Source organism: Clarias gariepinus, chromosome 2, assembly GCF_024256425.1.
Source record: "Clarias gariepinus isolate MV-2021 ecotype Netherlands chromosome 2, CGAR_prim_01v2, whole genome shotgun sequence".
Classification (NCBI taxonomy): domain Eukaryota; kingdom Metazoa; phylum Chordata; class Actinopteri; order Siluriformes; family Clariidae; genus Clarias; species Clarias gariepinus.
In genome coordinates this window covers 18,660,282-18,681,831 of record NC_071101.1, presented here as the reverse complement: position 1 = coordinate 18,681,831, position 21,550 = coordinate 18,660,282, and the positions used below count along the sequence as shown (strand labels likewise).

Genomic DNA, 21,550 nt, shown 5'->3' with positions numbered 1-21,550 from the left:
TGATATGGAAGTGTTTTTTGTTTATGATAAAATTTCCTTGGTGATGTCACTGTAAAGATCATACTGAGTAACAAACACAGTGGTCAAAACAGAGAGCCTGACTAAAGATGTCTAAAACATTAATAGCTCAGAATGCTTTTCTCTTCAAGTAAGATGCTGGATAACTGTGAAAGGTACCAAAATGAACATAAGCCTAATTAATTCAGTTTCTATTTAGATACCAGCTGTCAAAAATGTCTGCAATGCGTATGTGCTTATGTGCACCTGGAATAAAAATTTTAAATGCACTTTAAATTCTCTTTTCACTTTTGAAGGACTTTGCAATGCACTTTGCTTGTGGTTGAGATATTGGCTGTTTGGCAACAAACTCAAACAGGTGCTTTTTTTTTTTTTGCAAGGCCATGCACAATACATACAAAAGTCGATGGGTTAGTCGCTGGCTCAGCTTAGCACAGAAGTGTTCATTTTCACAGGTTTACAGTGCAAAAGCCTTGAACCATTCCTCATTTCTTCAGATTGCTTCCAAAGAGCTAAACCTTTTTTTGCATTTTAATGTAGTCTTGAGGAATAGTTCTCCAGGCTTCCTGAAGGACTTTATTGGCTCTTATTCTTGGCAAGTGTTTGTCTCTCATTTTCAGTCCAGTCCCAGTACCTGACCAGTTTCAGATGAATGTTTTTGTTTGTTAAGCCACACAGTGACCTATGAATCAATTAAGCATAAAAAAACTAACTGAAACCGGTGAGAAACAGGTGTAGATGCTGACAGATGATCAGGCTGATGATTAGCGTACTAGTGATGCTGAATTCTCAATGAGTGGTTGGAACGGACGAGAGAGGAAATGAGGTTGCTGCAAGGTTTAAATTGCAGCCTGTCACAGTAAAACATTTGTTCCTATTTATTTAATTTATTGTACATAATTTCTTTTGAAGAAATGAGGGATGGCTCAATATGTAGCACATAACGCTACATATCCCACTTGGTTAAAAGAATACTGAATTATGGGAACATAAAGTAAGTAGGCTGTCATTGACAGTGATGTACAGTTTTTTACAGTGATTTCCTAGTTGTTCTTCCTGATACCTTCTTCCTTCTGAAGCCTGATCACGAGTTTGCTGTCATAATGAGATTTATTTAATATTCCTGACTTAAGATTAGGTCACATTTTAAATTGCAGTCATAATGCAAAAGAAATCTGAGTTTCGAGGCGTTCATAAACATCTAGTTCACCTGCGCATCCTATTATTAAGAGATGAGAGCGTAGTGAGCTATGTCATTATGGGTTCTTCTTTTTCTTCCATGCGGCTCAGTTTCAAGCGTACACCTTTAACATATTTCATTTGAAGGAGATTCTCTATATAAGATAAAGAGTGTCCTATGTTGTCCACAGTGTGGTTTGGCAGTTTTTCGGTGTTCTTAAATGACATTACAGGCCTTACTATGAAATATTATCACAATATGAGCAACATCTCCAGGGTTATGCAAACTGTGAGATGAAACGCATCATCATATTAAAATGGCACTGAAGCGCAGGCAACAGATTGCATCTGTTTTTATTTGCTCACATATTATTTACCTGATGTTTTGTGCTCTCTCTTTCTGTCGATCTCTCTCTCAGGAGGATGAGCTTCACGCCGCCGCAGCTGACAGAGATCAGTCTGAGATCTTGAAGTTACTTGCTAAGAAGCACACGAAGTTGCCATGGAAACCTGAGGTTAGCCTGCATCATTGCTTCTTACTTTGATTAGGATTTTGGCACCTTAATGATCACTTTCCTAAAATAAAACAGCTTGTTTATGCATGGGTTTGATTAAAAAAAAAAAACGTAAAAAGAAAATGAAAGTGCTACCTAGAATTATGTGGCATCCTCATCAGTTCTAAAAGCGTAGAATTCAAAATTAGAGAAAATAAAATGAGAATTTGAAAGGTCGTTGAAATTCTGTTAGATTATTATTATTATTTTTTTTATGTTGACATTTTTCGAATATTCGCCTGATTTCAGTTGTCCCTGTTTGCCATGAACAAAGGACAAAACTTTCTGAATTTAAAGAAAAAGAAATTGACTATTTTTGAGTGATTTAGCTGTTCTTCTTTTGATTAAAAAATGAATGAATGTGCCTGTGTCTGTTTACCTATGGGTTTAGCATTGATTCCTACACATTACTCTACCCAAAGAAAAAGTGATAAAGAAATAGAATAAAGAAAGACGTGCGACACAAAAAAAAACCCAAGTAACCCAAGCTCAGAATTGAATCAAGGTCCTGGAGCCTTGAGGCGGCAACAAAACCCACTGCTTCACCATGCAGCTGCCCATTCAAAATAAGTTTGTAACATTACTCATGACACTTTTTTTTCTGTAATATGATTTATTTCTGAGTGATACTGTGCTTTTTGGAGTTTAGTGGTTTTATACAGTATGAGGAGAGAAAAAGGGAAACTGATATGATATTATTTAGTTCACCTTTAGTTCACCTATGTCAGTTCTTTAGTGATGACATAGAGTCAAAAGCATAGGACCTTTAATGGGGGACCTTTTAAGGAATTGATACTGAGGAATTATGCACGTTATGATCGGGATATGAACTATACTACATGTTAAAAGCAAACAAAAGCATCACTTTAGTTGTTATAAGAAACCTAAATCTGTTGTTTAGCAGTATTGAGAAATCATAGATTTTTATGATGATTACTTACTGTATCAAGAAATACTTCTAAACATGTAAAGGTTTTTGTCCTTTTTGTGTGTGTATTCTCACATCCACCAGGCCAGATACCAGGCCAGATTCAGGGAGACACAGCCAGAACTATAATGTTACTGGCTTGTTTTATTAAGACATCTTTACTAGGATTTTTTTTTTTTTTTTGTAGATTTCTGTTTAATTTTCTGCAGACTGAAGAGGCACACTTCATTTCCCCTCTGTGGTGTCTCAAAGTCAATTTGCAATTGAGGAATATCATTTCAGGCACATAGTGCTACTCTGGAATTACCTATCTAGTCATTGTTGCCTGGTTCTGGCTGTCTTGCTTAAAATAATAGGGGTGGCAATTTACTGTGAACTCAAGAAGCATTACAGCGAGCCAGATTGCTGGAGTTCTAGGTGAGTGACTGACAGATAATCTTGGTATGCCTCATTTGCCTCAGGCAATAAGGTAAGTGATGCACACCGTCTGTAAACCATGTGGAAAAACTATGTTTATTTAGGCAATAGAGCAGGAATAAGGGTACCGCAAGTGTAAGGTCAGCATGAATACATATTCTACAGACCTCGTGTTTCCATTTCCGATATTATATGTAATTTTTTCATTCAAGCGAGCTGATAGTGATTTAACGCTGGCATCAAGCTGACTCAGCTGTTGCTGAATTATACAAAATACACAAGTGTGATGGGGACAAGCTTTACGGCTATTTCTTCCTTGTTTTGTCGCTCAACTTCATGTTGACCCTATGGTATAAAATATGCAATAATATACAGTATATATTTTTACCATACATTTTGTTTTTTTTTGTCTGCAATATAAATGTATAAAGAAAACCTCATTCTTTAACATTTTATATCATTATCTTCGCATCCATGATGAGGAGCTGAGATTTTACTTTCCTTTATCTTTATAGACTTTTTCTCATGTTTGCAAGTATTTAAGGACACTGACTCATTAGTGGATGTATTGAACCACCCTAGCCCATGGACATAGGAGGTTTAATGTATACACAGATAGACATCGAAATAAACGGGACATAAACACAAGCTGGCGAAAGAGTTCCAGTAAACAAATCCAATAAGCTTACTTAATTTATGATGAGTTCCAAAAATATAACAATGTAAGGAGGCTTTAGGCGGGAAGTGAACAGCTAGGCTTATGGCAAGATATAAAACAGCTACAGGTTGGGTAGAGTTATTGACTAAAAACAAGGTAAACAAAAAGGCTGAAGACTAAGCAGAAGGCTAAGCTTGCAGCATAACTAGAAGACAGAGAACAAACAAGAGAACATAGTATACTATGCAAGACAATAATAAAGTACCGACAAAGAGCTAGCAAATGGAAAGGTGCAAGACAACACACAGTGAGATGCTGAGAAGGGGAAGGTTAATGGTTAAAGTGACTTTATACCTTAGACTTATAACCTCATACCATATACACTCATAACCCCACACCATACTCTCATAACCCCACACCATACACTCATAACCCCACACCATACACTCATAACCCCACACCATACACTCATAACCCCACACTATACACTCATAACCCCACACCATACACTCATAACCCCACACCATACACTCATAACCCCACACCATACACTCATAACCCCACACCATACACTCATAACCCCACACCATACACTCATAACCTCACACCATACACTCATAACCGCACACCATACACTCATAACCGCACACCATACACTCATAACCCCACACCATACACTCATAACCCCACACCATACACTCATAACCCCACACCATACACTCATAACCCCACACTATACACTCATAACCCCACACCATACACTCATAACCCCACACCATACACTCATAACCCCACACCATACACTCATAACCCCACACCATACACTCATAACCCCACACCATACACTCATAACCCCACACCATACACTCATAACCCCACACCATACACTCATAACCCCACACTATACACTCATAACCCCACACCATACACTCATAACCCCACACCATACACTCATATCCTCATACCATACACTCATAACCCCACACTTTACACCTACAGTATAACCTCACACCATACTCATAACCCAATACCATACACTGTACCTTTCCCTTATAACCCCATACTTATTATGCCACGCCTTACACTAATACAGTACCATCTCCCTTACACCCATAAGCTCTATACCTTACAATTAGAAACCATACACTAACAACATAGATTATTCTTTTAATTACATATACAAGGTGACACAAAAAAACGGGAACTTTTTTACAATCCAATAAAACTAGAAGTGATAAAAGAAATACATTTTATTCATAGTATTTGAAATCTTAAACTTGCCATTTATGAAACATTGATGGAATTTATCATTTTTTTAAAATTATGTCCTTTAGATGGCGTCCTCCTGTACGAATACATTCTTGAAATCTGTTGTTGAGATTCCTCATTGACTGCTGCAACATCACAGCTGGGATACTGTGAACTTCATCCCGAATTCTCTGTTTTAACTCATCCAGGGTTCTTGGTCGAGTCGTGTACACTTTACTCTTGAGGTAGCCCCACAAGAAAAAATTCACAAACGAATAAATCTGGCGATCTAGGGGGCCAGGGAATGTTACCGAATCTTGAGATCACACTGTTATTGAACATATCTCGCACAGCTTCCATTGATTGCCGTGCAGTGTGTGATGTCGCTCCATTACGCATTTCAAAAATTTCCTTTATTCTGTGTTACCTTGTATTTGCTTATTAAGCATTGTCTCTCTTCTCTGTTCTCAAACAATTTAGATAATAACTACATTTTTGCATTAATTATAATCATTACTAATTTTATGACATAACTTGCATTTATATATTTTTTTGCGTTTATAAAAAGGATTGTAATTTTTGTTAGCCAAGTATACATATTTACAGTAATATACTGTATATTTGCAAAAATTCCATTAGTTTTCATCAACTTTTTACATCAAATGATTATGCTCTATTTTTTTTTTTACCCTCATGTAGACAATAATGGACTCATTTCCCCTCAATATACATCATGAACAATTGTCCTATGTGTCTCTGATGGAAACCCGAGTTACTGTTAGTAGTCCCTGACATGCGATTGTGATGATCACAGTCTACAGTGTGTAGTACACTATCAGGATCTTCACTCAGTTGGTGTTTTTGGCACAGGATAGAAATCACCCCTTTAATGTTAGTTAAGGAGCAGCTGCTATTGGCCAACTCCAGCTCTTAATCACAGTGAGAACAGCTGAAAAGCCAGTCTCAGGTGTTTGTGAAAGGGCCACAAGGCCAACACGGTCTCTGACACGGAGCAATCATGCCGAGCCTGAATGCCACCATCTGCCAAATACCATTACGCTGTAGTAATGACCCGCTGCCGGCAAGACACAGCTAATTACAACATGCTTTCAGCTCTCCGGCCAGACGGTTAGGCAGAATTCAGCAGATCTACCATATCCAACATCTCTCACTGTGAAATCACTCACAGACATAAACCCTATGATGTTTCATAAAATTGTCACATAACAAGTATGAGGTATTTCCTTGGTCTAGTGGTCACGCAGAGTGTTGCGTCTTTGCAGTGTTTTCTTCATCTTTGGAGTGTGTTTTACCCTTATACCACAGCCCCAACTCTGGCATTTGTGAGGATATTTTGAAAGTAAATGAGATGACCCTTGACCTCCAGGACTAAAGGTGACAAGGATTTGACTCAAGTCTGAATGAACAGACTGAATATTTATAGGACAGAGTAATTGCATTGCAGCTTGGGATAGTCTATAACATGGTCTTATCACAGGCATTGAGGAGCATCTCCCATTAAAAAATGTATTCATCACATTCCGATTGGAAACAGATAAAAGACAAGTTATTATTGAGTCTTTAATGAGTTCATTATGGTGATAATGAGCAGCGTTGAAGTGCTATTTCAGCGATTGAGATATATTTGTTCGTTATAATGGTTTGCATTGATGATTCAGTTGGCTTTTTAGTGTTTATCAGTTTCCTTACATTTTCTTCTGTGCTGTTAGGAAAAAGAAAATGACAATGCTTTTCCTTTCCTTTTGTTTCCTTTCCTTTCTTTACCCTTCCTTTTATTTTTCATTCTTTTTCTTTTATTACTGCATTTCTTTTATTTCTTGCTTTCATTTACAGTTAATTTTTACTTCTTATTGTACTTTTTCAGTTTACTTCTTTTCCCTTAACTATCCTCAAATAACCTTATCACTCTTCCCTATTTTCTTTTCTTTTTCTTTTTTTCATTATTCTTTTTCTTAATTTTTTAAAATGTCCCTTTCACTACTTTTCTCTCAATGTTATAGATATTATCCTCATATCTGGCACAATAAAACTCCAAGTTTCACTTATTCATTAAATATAAACACTGCAGCTTTAAACATTTTTACTCATCCTATTTCCTCATAAACATTTTCTTGTCTCTGTTTGTTGTTTCTCCATTTCACATCTTCTCCTCATAACGAACAGTGAGTTGTGTCAGTTACCCCCAGCCATTACATTCCATCAGGCAATCAAAGTGAATGTGGTCTATATTGCAGCTCTCTCCTAGGGACTGATTACTGTGGGGTAAAAAGGTCATGTGCAGACTGGAGATGATCTTTTTCCGGCATCTGTAATATACGGTCCTATCTGCACTGCCACATCCTTTCCAGCGCACATTCTGATGGAACATTTATGACGGAGACTACTCGTTAAAATGCATCTGAGGTTTTGCCACCGGGGCATAAAGGTGCATTGGATGCCTACAGCAATTTCTTGAGAGCCTCATGTCACATATGCCCTGGCCCAGTGGGATTATGGGTAACAAATGGGTGACAGCTTGTCATTCTGAAAGGTGGTGCCACATTTATGTCACCTGGCAACCTGTTTTTAGAGCTAGTTATGGGCTGTGGGTAGTGATGCGTGAGGCAGGTGGCTGAGGTGCATAAACTGTGAAGGTTCTCCAAGATTCATGTTGAGATTCTGATAATCTACTGGACTGAACATTTATCACCTTGGAAGAGTGAATTCAAGGTCATTTGAGTACAGCGGGACCTTTGATTGTGAGCATAATTCGTTCCAGAAGTGTTCTTACATATCAAAACACTCGTATATCAAAGCGAATTTTCCCCAAAACTCTGACAATTCGTTGATTTTCACACACACATTCTCATGCGCACACATCAGTTTACTGATAGAGATTCTCACTCAACCAAGCGCGTGTACGCACACACATACTGTAGACACATGGACACACACACTCAATAGCTTGCAGACAAGGAGGAGCGGGGTGCGGGTGGTGGTGACTGCTGTTTGGGATGACTTTCACACACACACACTCAAAAACTGGTCACAGTGTTATAGTAAACAGTACACGCGTGCACAGATGTTACAAGTGACTATACAAGTGACTATACAAGTGACGCACGAGCACTGAAATCTGGCATGGGAGACGATTACCAACAGTTCCGCATCACAAGAGAAAGAAGCACAATTGGCCAACAAGAGCATGCTACATGATACTCAATGATACTTGGTACTCGTAAATCAAGACTCGCTTGTTTATAAAGTCAAAATTTATTAAAGATTTTAACTTGTGTAGCGGAACTATCACAAACCGGATTACTCGCAATCCGAGGTTCCACTGTATATTGAGAGCATTTTGAAACCCATTCTACAGTACTCTGACTGAAGAAGCTGCTCTGGTGTATACAGAAAAGAAAAGGAAAGAAAGAGAAAGACAGGCTTGGAGACATTTGGTGCTCCATTAAGTTAAATATAAAGCTTGTATCTGCTGAGAGAGTGTATATGCATTAGTAAAGCTCTTTTTTTTTTTGAGAAACAAAACCGAACAAACTTTCTGAGAGCATCACTCAACCAGCAATACACACTAGAGAATGGAGAAAAACACCACTTAATGACCATTTTTAAAATAAACTCCCTTCCTTGCTTTAAAATAGACTTTACCCCGGCACGTACAGTAGTTGGCCGAACGAGGTAAGTTTTTCTCCTCATACACTGCCTGGCCGACAAAGTCAGGCAGCGTATAAGGCAATAATACACACCTCATTGTGATTACAGTGTGCAATGTGTTGGCGTATTCATGTGTAAAAATGATTCCTCGTGCTACTAGGACCACAGGACTCAAATTTCACAAGGTAAGTACTGTAATATGGCCATGCTATCAAAAAACAAAAAAAAAAATATTTGTGTGATATCCTGGTCATTCAGTATATTCAGGGCATCAGCTAACTTCATTTTCTTGCCACATATTGTTGCTGAACCCACTGAATGTTGTAGACCTGACCACCTGAAGCAACCCCGGATCAAAACCCTGCCTCCAGAGGCTTGTACACTGGCCACTATGCATGATGGGTCTAAGACACCATCACGCTGGAATAGGGTCAATCTGAAGTCATCAGACCACATGACCAGACCAATTTGTATGCTTTCTAGCTAACTGAAGCCCTTTGTGTCTGATTAGTCTCACCAATAAATGGTTTTCCTTTGCTTCTGTTTAGTCCCAATCCTGTGAGTTTTTCTTCACATTGTGTGTCAGTGTTTGTGTGTGTGTGTGTGTGTGTGTGTGTGTGTGTGTGTGTGTTTGTGTTTGTGTAAATGTTCTCATTTTCACTATTAAACATAGCTGTGGTTTTTTCTGACGCTACTTCATCAAACATTGAAGCTATCGTGATCTCTGATCACGTTCATTCATGATTCATTTTCTGATCACTTTTCATCGATGATTGATTTAGCAGTGTCCTTTCAGGTTTTAATAATGCTTGGACAGTCCTTATCCTGATTCCAGTAGTTTGACCTTTTTGAAACATCACACTTTTAAAATGTCATTACTGTTCGAAAAGAGTGTCTTGAAATAAGTTTTAAAAAGTTCTTCACCCTGGTCAGTGGGAGGAACACTGGGCGTGGCGAGGGAATGAATTCTTGAATCCTTGAATGCATCATGCACTGGACAGGACACCAGTGCTTCCCAGGGCATATATTTGTAAAATTCAATTTTTATGTATTATTTTGGAAGAAGGCCTGGGTTAACTGTATATTACTTTTGAGATCATTGACTTGGGGCGCACCACAGACACACAGACATGAGATGAGATCTTACGGGAAAAAGGGTAATTTTTTTGACAGTTGATTGCCTCTGGACAATCAGCTGTCATTTTCCTCACGCATTGCTAACCTTACTCGCTCTTGTCAATTTCTTCTTTACAACATCATAAGAAATCAGCCATTACTTTCTTCACAGGCTACCTAGTTGAACAAGTCTCTTCTTATTTAATGACTGGACTATTGCAACTCACCCCTGGCAGGTCTGCCTCTGTCCACCATTCGTTCCTTGTTTTTAACCTTCCCAAGTTCTCCCACAATATCCCACTTCTCCGCTCTCTGCACTGGCTTTCTGTTGCTGCACGCATCAAATTCAAAAGACTGATGGTCGCCTACAACCACTAACCTGTTAGCTCTAATCACCTACTGTAGGTGGTGGAATGGACTTCCTCTAAATGTCCATACAGCTGAGTCACTGGCAATCTTTAAATGACGAATATGTTTCTTTAATATTAATACTCCAGGATACTTAAGGCACAAGGAGGGGTACTCTCTGGACAGATCGCAGAATCGCAGATTCCTTACTAATTGACATGACTTTAAAGGTTTAAGCTTTACACAGCAGCCATACCTTCCCACACACATACTGTACACAAATACACACGTGTTAACCAGAGTAATACAGCCATAACTTCAACCGGGCAGCCAGTGAGACGAAGGACTAAAGACTGAGGCAGGTGGATGCGTTGATAAACATGCTGTGTGAGTTTGTGCGTGTGTGTGTGTGTGTGTGTATTTGTCTTTGTGCAAGAGAGATGGCCAGAAAGAGAGACAAAGAGTTTGTTGCTTCATCTATTGCACTGTGGAAGATAGTTGTGGGAGAATCTGTTGCAAAGAAGTGAAACATTTACAGAAGCATAGAGTCACTGCAGACGTCTCAGGCTGCTGTCAAACCATGGATGGAAAACAAGCAGTATATTATATACTGTCTGAAATATATGATTAATCTATTATTTATTGTGTTCTGTAGTTGTTGTTTTTTTACTGTTTTCATTGCGTGGCATTTTTAATAATAGACATTGTCACAAAGGAGCTTTACAGAAGGCTAGATTTCGATTTAGGTTTCTATTGAGTAGGCCAGGAACATCATTGATTTAAAGAAAAAAAAGTCTCAAGGTCAAAGTATCTACAGAAGTAAGGGTGAGACATGTGCTTAAACTGTTTTCAGGAAGTACAGAACTTTGTGGTATCAATATAAGTCCATCCAGCTCGACAGAGAAAGACTCACAAGGGCTAATGCTTCATGAAAAAGAAGAAGAATGAATCAGGCAGGTCAGAAATGTGAGAGGAAGTGAGTCAGGATGCACATCGGAATCACATTAGACATCAGAGTACACATATAGCTTTACACAAAGAGAGAGAGGACCGATTGTTGGGTAAACTCTCATCATAGTACATTAGGTTCATGTACGATGTGATCAGGTATATGACTGCATAACTAAAAACGAGTGCCAGATTAGATCACAAGCATGAGGACACCCTGGAACATCAGCGTCCTGTCTTTTGCTGTTCATTGTTATGCATTGTTTTGTTCTTCACTCATGCATTGCTGCTGTGATAATAAAGAATACTTTCCTGACACTTCTCTTTCTATAAAACACAAAAAAAAACAAGCAAAAATATTTCAAAATGGCATGATTTGAACAGGGTGTATTTTTAGCTGTCCAATATCAGCATGTATCTTTGGCTTACTTTAAACTACTGGATAGAATTCAAAGTCAGACTGCAGAGTAAAAACCCTGTGATCTGCTACAGGGGAATAGTGATGCAATTGGTTGGTGCTGTGAACAAGTTACTGGATGTGGCTTAGTTCTGCCTCCTCTTAGATTACAGCACCCTGTTTACGTTCCCTGACACAGAAACCCGTGGCCGGCAACAGAGGTCCTGCAGAGATAGAGATAGAGATACAGTATATAGCAGCAGGTCACTGCATACGAGCACTTGGTTTAATCGGGTTTAATTGAGAGACGTCTGTCTGCTGCTGTGGACAGTGTGAAGGCATGTGGACGAACTGTCTCTAATCTTATTTTATCGATTCCATTTGGAGAACTCAGCAGTGGGAGAGGGGAATCAATGTCAAGTTAACAGCAAAGAATAAATAGTGACTTCAGTGATGGCCTTCGTCTGTCTGAGAAAATCAGAAATTGAGGCAGAGGACTGAAGATAAAGCTAAAGACATGGCCGTGGTTATTGAAATAGGCTTAATTGACATTGAAAAGACATTATTCACGCCAGCTAACATTAATCAACTAATAACACTGTAAACTGCTACAGGCATGCCTCAAGGATGAGGAGTTTTGTTGGTGTTCTGGATTAAAATTACCCAGGAATCTAGAAAGGTACAGACATCTTAGTGCAGCAGGCACCAGGGATAGTTGCAACTGATACTGTATCACACTTACTCTATGTGCTCACTATTTAGGTCTGATCTATTCTGATGATAGAGAACTAACAATGGACAAACAATGAATTAACAATGGAAGAATTAATCTGAGAAGAATCTGAAGAATCTAATCTGAGACAGTGGGTGTTTGTGCCAGTTTGTGTCACTCACTCACTAACTCACTATACTGCTTATCCTGTACTGGTTCACAGGGATCTCAGGGCACTCAGGGTGTGAGTCAGGGTATACCCTAAATGGGGTGCCAATTCATCACACTTACACACCATGGGCAATTTTGACTGTGGGAGGAACCACTATGCCACCACCCGGTATCAGGTTGTATATGTTTAAAAAATGATGCTGGCTCCTGAGTGACACAACGCCACTTAAAAAAGTTTAAATCCTGGCAATACTGCAGCACCTGCAATGTTCTCCGGTTGAGAGAGATGTTTTGAGAGACTCTGTCTCTTTTAATGTCTTTGTTAATCACAGCAGTACTAGCCTGTTTGTGTATTCAGAAAGGGTTGAAGAACACTTTAATCCTTTTGCACTTTACTCCATGGCTAGTAAAGTGTCTTGTGCACAGAGAGAACGTGTGATAGCTTTCACCCTCTAAGATCAAGAGCCACGGTGAATGTTGTTATTAGGCCTTCAGGCGTTCCCGTCGAGGGGTCGCCACAACGGACCATTCGATCTGCACAACAACTCGGCACGGCTTTTACACAGGTGTCCTTCCCATTTTATTCATGTTTGGAACCCCAGTGGCTGGAACCTTTTTTTTTTTTTTTTTTCCAGTTTTGATGCCCATAACGCTCGAATTCCTATTGAACCTGATATGGTTTTCTGCTGTTGTACCCACCCCAAAGGTTTGATATATTATTTATTCTGAAATGCTTTTCTTTTCACCAATTACTATAACCTTCCTGACGGCCTGAAACAATCTGACCGTGAACAAGGCGTTTCTACCCACAGCATTATCTATTGTTTTCTCACCATTCTGTATAAACTTTAGAAACTATTGTATATAAAAATTCCCAAGAGATGAGCAGTTTCTGAAATACTCAAACCAGCATCTGGCATCTAGAGCAATTCTACAGTTAAAGTCATAGAGGTCAAAGTCACAGAGATCTTAGCCTAATTCTCATGTTTGGTCTAGGTTTGCTTTATATATATATATATATATATATATATATATATATATATATAAAATGTACCCTGTGAAAAAGACCTGAGTGCGTAGCTGCATTCGTGTGTGTGTGTGTGTGTGTGTGTGTTTGTGTGTATGTATACCCTGCAGCATGGCGGCCCTCACAGACCCTGGACTCTAGTCTTGTATTATTAATGTGTTAGCTGTTCTCTGAGGCTTTGAGCACTGCAGGTCTTGCTGCAGCAGGTTAGCAGGTGAACCGTCCCAGTAGAGTTGGGAGTTGAGGGGAGAACTAACGTTGTAGCCTCATTCATATTCCTCCTCCTACAGTAGGGTTATCCCTGCTCTCTGTACTCATATCCCTCATGCATATGAGATCATCATATTTCTAATCCATATGAAGCGAAAATTTTTTTTTAAATGTCTTTTTTTTTTTTTTTTTTTTTACACTTCTCTGTTCGCCTTATATTTTCTAGTTTTTTAGTTAGGCGTATTGAATTGTCAACTGTTATGATCTCTATTTTTCTCTCTCCCTCTCTTTTTTTTAATCCTTACAGTATAAGGGTCAGGCAAACCTGCACGTGTTTGAAGACTGGTGTGGCTCATCTACCGCTCAGCTCAGAAAGAACCTTCATTTTCCTCTCTTTCCCCATGTGAGTACGAGTCGAGTGGTGCGTGTTTTACTGGCCTTGTGTGATTCCAGGCTCATGTCAGGCTATATCCACGCATATTCTCCAGTGAACTGCTACATAAATCATTTATATTCAAGATGTCGTATTGTCTAGGGAACTGCTGATAACCCTGAATAGAATATCCATAATTATGTATCCTGAGTAGTATCAATTGGGTATCATGAGAAGTTTAATTAAAATGAGAAACTCTGATTGGAAACTGTTTAAATGTTAATAGGTTTGAAATCTTTTGTATTTCTTTAACACGTCTCAAAGGTTCTCAAATTGGGTGTGTCAATGCTCCAGCTGAAATCTATCAAAATACTAATGCATTTTTTCATACATCAAACTCCCTTCATTTCACACTTTTACTTCAAATATGCATCTATAATATGTAATAAGTCACTCCTGAGCCACACACCACCAGAGAACAGCAGGGCCGAGCAGCAAGTTAGGAGAAGGGATTTTCTCATATGAGGTCACAAAAGGGGAAAAATATCATTGGCATGTTTTTGTTTATACTGTACACACAGTGAAGAGACCCATCTGAATATTGAAAAGAATTTTGCATGCTAGGTCTTCTTTAACTTAAAAATTAGCACTATTTAAAAGACTTTTTACATTTTTCCTTTTTCCAGTGTTACCGGACTGATTAAATATGTGTTATATAAACCGTTTCATTAAAAATGCAGCAGTACCATTCTGCAGCCAGTTTCTTAGCAAATCAGAAAAATGACGATTTTAGTCCTACTACTGGCCAGTAGTCATAATTAAAACTTGCTAAGGTTTTCAAAAATACTCTGTTCTTAAATAATCTTTTTTCTTTTTCCTTTGTTACTTAATTTTTTTGCCCTTACTTAGTTTGGCACTGTGAAGGTCAGGTCCACACCCAACATGACTGATGTCACTTCCTCGCCGGGTTAGCTTGCTATCTTATAATACAAAGATTAAGATTGGTGATGAGAAGCTTCTTTGCCTTCGCTGTAGCTTTGGAGGCAGATAATGACTATGCGCAGCCACAGACATATTGCATACTGCTCAGTCCCAAAAATAGCACCAAGTGCCAAGGCTATGAAATATTTTCCATTTACTGTGTCATATGTCATAAATCCCTTTATATTTGCCCACTAACAAGACTAATTTTTCACAGGCACTCTGTCCTCCCGGTTTGTTCTTCTTGTTTGCCTTCTGATTAGTTGGGAGCCTGCTTTATGGAAGCTTATACAAACCATGAACATTATTTATCTAGCTAGTTACAAAGTTTATGCAGAATTTATCCACAAGATCATTTCATTAAACAAAAACAATTTGGTTATTATGAAAGTCCAGTTAGTGCAGAGTCTCTGACGGGAGCTTGTGTGTATGTGAAAGTTTATGTATAGGAATATGCACCTTGATTTCAAACCATATAATTGGCAAGTTGGTGCATTTACAGTTTTAAATAGCAAGCACAGAACCTAGCCATTCAATTAGGACAAAACAAATGCCACCTGTAAAGATAGAAAGCGTTAATACTGTCCTTGAAAGAACTATTCCAGAAAGGCTGACCTTCATGTCACAAAATAACATCTGACTGTTGTTGTTGTTGCTGTTGTTGTTGTTGTTGTTGTTACATAATTACCTTATTTCATATGTGTTGTTTCAAAGATTAAAAAAAAATCCAATATTGTTTAGAATGTATTTCTAACGTATGCCATACTGATTATCTCCCAAATACAAAGTCAAATAAATAAACACTTGGTATACCTATTCAAAAGCATATATCAAGGAAACATCCTAAGCTTAATTTCATTTGTACTCTAAGGGGCATTACAACTAATTAATGTTCATAGATCTACATATATTTGGCCAAATACATAAATTTAGATCTATTAACAAGCAACATCTAATTAATATTTAGCAGCTTATAATTACTATAAAAATAATCAAACATTATAAAACTTGTTGTTACCAAATGTCAGAGCAGTCAGGCACAAGGTGGCGCTACAACAACCAAATTTATATTTAGGTATACTCGCGAGTGCTCTGAGCTAGAGTTGAAATTATACTTTCCTCTAAAATTTGGAGTTTTCACACATCTGCTGCCATCATTAGGTTAAAGAATTTGAAACATTAAATTGCCTAAGATGCAGGGATCTGAAAAGCCTACTTTTTCAAACTTCTCCAAGACCGTGAATCCAATCTTCTATGTTACAGCAGCAAAGAAAAATGTGCAAATATAAAGTATGGTCAGAACCATGTTTAAATACAAAATTAAAATAAAAGCATTACAAAAGTTACACTTTCAAAAAATTGCACTAGGTAATAATATTGTACAGTTTAAATTGCTCTTATTGCACAGTTACACAAAAATGTAATATATTGTAACCACAGTATATAACAGTAATAACATCGTGCACTGGCTCACTGGGAGCAGCTCTGATTTTACAGTCTAATAGCAGCAGGGATAAAAGACCTTCAATATCGCTCCTTCAGACTGTCACTGAAGGAGCCGCTCGGAGAAATTAAGTGGGTGACATCTATAGACACACCTGACAAAAAATAAATAAATAAATAAAAATGCCAAGTCTTTTGACTGATGGAGAATAATGTGATTTTTAGGATGTGGTCTGGTGAGATAAAAAAAGTTAAAAAGAAAATGCGAAGATTTTTATATAAAAACTTGGTGTGCTTAGTTGAAAAGCCAAATCAAATGTATTATTCTAAATCTGTTTGGCTAAATCTTACTGTACTAATGAAGTCATATTATCTTGCTCATAGATTCAAAATAGCCTGTGTGTAGAATAAGTTGAGGTTGTTATTAATAGATGTCACTTTTAGGACATGCACAAATAAGCAGCACAATAAAGCAGTAATCTAGGGCGGTCATGTTGGTGGTAAGTTATACGTTAATTTTAAACATATGGCCTTTTTAAAAAATTAAATTGCACAATTTAAATGTTGTACTGCTGCTAACATTTACAGTTGAAATGAAATCAGTTGATAGAGACTAATGAACTTTTAGAGTGTGGTCCAAAAAAGGGCTTGATCAATGCAAATTCTGATTTTATCATAAAAAATCTTGGTGTGCTTAATTGGAAGTACTTTGTAAGGACATACTGTGATAGAAGTAGAACACAGATAGAATAAATAAAATAAAATACAACTCTTATAAACAATAATGGACTTTTTATGCACATTTCACATTTGTACAAAAATCTAATACGATTAGTTATAAAGACTTCAGTCATGTCCTAAAAGCAAACTATGAGTTAGTTTTGTTTTATTAAATTTTATGTGAAATTCATTCTGCCTTGTCTTTCTCATAAACACAGTGAGCTTTTATAGTCGTTACCACTCAACAAATTTTAAGAAATTTGTGTCGTAGGATTTGCAATAACTTTTAAAATGTGCTCAGCTCAGTGTGTGTGTGTGTGTGTGTGTGTGTGTGTGTGTGTGTGTGTTTTGTCTCTCATTCTGCATTTCTAATTGTCTAATAGTCAATGTGGTAATAGATTACTTCTAAGGACCTTTAAGAATAAATTGTATATTTTTTTATTATTATATTTTTGTTTGCTTCCTCAGACAAGAACTGTAGTGAAGAAACTGGCTGTGGCTCCCAAATGGAAAAATTACGGCTTGAGAATATTCGGCTACATTCATCCATACAAAGACGGTAATCGCTTATTTAAGCTACGATCTCATGCCTCATTCACACAGTCAGTCGTGAAATAGAAATTTCTATATATGCATGCATACTTTGGTATACTCGCGCGAAGAGCAGTGGAAGCATGACTAATAAGGTCTTCCAGCTGTTTCACACACATAAAGTGTTGTAATGTCGTCTGGCTTTAGGGGATTTCCAGTTTGGAGTGGCGTCTGACGATAACGCAGAGTTCTGGTTGAGTTCAGACGAGAGCCCGCTCAACGCCCGTCTGCTGGTCTACGTGGGACAGGTTAGTCTTTTTTTTTCTTTTTTTTTCTCATCACCTTTATCCCTCATCAAGGCAGTGCGAACATTCAAAAACTAGGCTTCATGCTGAAGTGAACAAAGTGTCTTTATGATTACATATACCAGTGTGCTAGAACATCCAGTATGCTCTTATGCTAGTTTGTTAGCACCTGTCGTTGGATTTAGTTACATCCTAACCCTGAGATAAATTTTCAGTGCTGTAGAAAGGTCAGGATTTCACCTTGCATGTTATTACCAAGCTGAAGGTTTTCCTCTCATATAACACACACACACCCACACACATCTAATCAGCAATCCATCCACCGTTTTCTACATGCACAGACACGGCTCTGAAGCACGATCATATGACCTTTGGCTCAAGCAGCATATTTAATGACAGATCAGTTCATTTCATTCTGAAGCGACTGCACTAAAACGAATTAGCTTTATGCTAAATTAGGCCGATGGCGTAATTAAATTTGACTCGACTTTTAATTAAAAAGGAGTCCCATATCTTTAACTAAGTGATAGCTTCACTAGTGAAATATCTTCATGGACATGTGGCGCATGATTACTTTCTGGAAGCTTCTGTGCATAATGATGCAGACACTGAGTGCTCCAATCCCATGCAACCAACCTATTGGGAGATTTTGAGCCTTGGAGAAATAATGTGGGAGGATGAGCATCGCATTTGAGGCTCTCTGTGGCTCTGCCAGTGAGATCCTGTTAGTTATGTTGGAATTGTGAAAGCGTGAGGTTATTCATATAAAGCCTTTATAGAGCGTGCATCATTAGCCGTCATTCCCACCTCACCAACTCTGCCGTGAGAGCTAAATGATAATCACAGAGAGTCTTGCCAGTATAAAGATCTCTTTGGTTATAGCTTAGCAATTTTCAACCAGTTTTGTTCTTATTGAAATACTCCTTGAGCTCTAATCACACCCTTTTCTCTGAGTGCAAAAAAATGGTGTCAAATCAGATTTAACCAGACACCGTGGTCTCCATGGACACTGCAGGGAACTAGCCAATGGGACACCAGGGTGTCTTATCAATGGTACAATATTAGCTTGGCTGTTGCCCTTTTGTGGACCATAAGCCGTTTTGTAGCGTGTGTAGTTCTAATCAAAGTGCATGGCCAGCAGCTCCTTGCTAATTAAATTTCCCTCTGGTGAAGGAGCTGGTCCACAGGGGCAAGAAAAGAAATCAAGGCCTGTGAAGAGGAGAAAGCGGTGCCTGTTAGCTGTTCACCCAGAGGCCAGTGTGTGTGTGTGTGTGTGCGCGCGCATGGGTGTACATGCTTTGATGAAAGGTATATTGATCATTTCTTCTTGATAAAAGTCTCAGCAAACCTCCACACAGAAACTCGCTGTCATAAAAGTGTTTGATCCATTGAAAAAACGAGGTGGCGAACTGTGGTTCTTTGTCTCAGTGAATAATTACCGCCTGTCCAGAATTCCTAGTGATTTTCCTGTAGCCTTTAGCAGCTGCTCTTGGAGAACTCTGGTCGGGCGAAGGGTGAGGAAGCAGCACCAAGTGAAAAAAATACGTCGAAGAACAGCTCAGTGATGGAGAGCTGTCTAGAGGGTATGCGTCTCAATAGACTGGTCTATGTTTAAAATAGCATGGCTCCTGAGGCAAACGTTCTTTTCAATTCCGCCTGTGCTGCTCGACTTAAGGGGAATTGGAATGTGAGCACAAAAGACATGGGTTACCTAGAAAAAAACGAGACAGAGAAAGCAGTGTGTTAGTTATATGGAATACCTCTGCCTTTACTGGACCTGAAATGAGTTTTCTCATTCCACCAATCCCAGGCTTGGGTAAAGTTCACATACATTAAATTATTATTTTTTTTAAACCCACAGAATAAAATGGTTACCCTTAGCAGTCCACTATGAAGAGAGTGTTCTAGGTTCCCCTTTACATTTACATTTATTTCTCCTGGCAGGTGCTTTTATCCAGAGAGCCTTACAAGTGAGGCAGAATAAAATCCTAAGCATAGAGCCGTTAAAGGAGCTGACAGTAACACAAGTGCTGCAAAGCTACGTTTTTACCAATAGACCAGAGAAAAGAAAAAGTGTAATAGCTATAGGAAGAACATAACCAAAAAACGAGAGGTTGGAGTGCTAGTACTCAGGAGTGCCATCATGAAGCCTTCAGTCAACAGTCCTACAGTTCAGGCATCTCTACTTTCAGTGCAATGCTAAGTGATGCATGTGACATACTGGGAAGCCTTGCTGAACTGGAATACAAGAAGTATCTTTTATCAATTGTGTACACACATATTTTTATGCATAAATGCCTAGTGGCAGGAACATGTAATGGTGGGTAAACCGATTAAAGGGAGGAAAAATGACAATAATGCATAACATAACAGTGTGCAGAGATGACAGGTAACACTGATGAAATGTAAAGTCATATCGAAGGCATATTTAATGATTGATAGTGATGATGCAGACAGGACTGATCTTGCCTTGCTTGAAGATGTGACACATGAAGCTATGTGCAGGAAATGTCAAGAACCACAGGAGCATCTCTCACAAAATTGATGAGTGGCAGGGCAGTCAATTTTACCTGGAATTTTAGTTTACTGTTGGCAGCCAACAAAATGCAGCAATAGGCTCCCTTTGTGTACCACAGTCCATTCTGCTGTACGGTTTTAGTGATGTGCACATTTAATCAAAGAGACTGGAGATAGATCTGCCATTTTTCAGCTTTGGGTTGAAGAATGGCACATTCATGTCTTACAGTTTGTGCTTTATATTACAATTGCAACATATGGAAGCATAAACACAATTGCAGGTTGATAATAGAATGCATATACCTAGTGATGAAAAATCATCCTTGTATAGAATAAAATTAGTTTACCGTGCATGGCCATTTGAGGCATTTCTTTGTGTTAATAGGTGTCAGTGTGCACAAGGAGATCAATTTAAAACATTTGGGGGTCATTAGTTTCCAACTGTGTGTATGAAAGGTGTTTATTTACAATGTACTGGTGGCTCATCCACATAGAATTTGGCCTCATTAAACTTTTTAGTAAATGAGACCAAAAGTAGTGAAGCAGAAGGATCTTGCATTATAAGCATGCTTGGATCGGTGACAAAATTACCAGAAGAACTCATATTTTTAAAACCTAAAAGCTGTTTTCTTTAAAACTGCACAAATCTGTGTCTACAACTCCTGATTTTAAGCAACGAGTTTTACTCCAAATATTGACTGTTTATTTTATTACTCTTTATTTCTCTTTATAGAAGTTTTTTTAAATGCAGAAATGTTTTTAAAAGCATCTTTTGCTTATGCCGTATTGTTGTATGTGCCCAAGACTTTTGCATAGTACTATAAGTAAAATACTGTAGTTGTTAGGTTTTACTGAGCATGCTGGAGAATATGAGTTCTTCTGGTAATCTTCTCACACTCGCTCTTTTCTATTTTAATGCAAATCCCAGGAGCGTACATTGGGTTTTTTCTTTCCATATGAAAACTGGTCTGTCCTGTACTATATATTTTTTCCTTTACAGCCATGCATATATTCTCCTGTAATGTTATTTATTAATTAATTTTTAAGTTATATATGGAAATACTGAATGATTTTGTACAT

At 38.2% G+C, this 21,550-nt stretch overlaps 1 protein-coding gene across 1 annotated transcript in view; it reads left to right on the top strand.

The window, feature by feature from the left end:
- b4galnt4a (beta-1,4-N-acetyl-galactosaminyl transferase 4a) overlaps nt 1–21,550 on the top strand; it is a 149,500-nt gene that overhangs the window by 80,806 nt on the left and 47,144 nt on the right. Inside the window, exons 3-6 of the mRNA XM_053491208.1 lie at nt 1,617–1,712; nt 13,908–14,003; nt 17,586–17,676; nt 17,856–17,956. Coding sequence (XP_053347183.1) covers nt 1,617–1,712; nt 13,908–14,003; nt 17,586–17,676; nt 17,856–17,956 — 384 coding nt within the window. The remainder of the gene's footprint in view (nt 1–1,616; nt 1,713–13,907; nt 14,004–17,585; nt 17,677–17,855; nt 17,957–21,550) is intronic.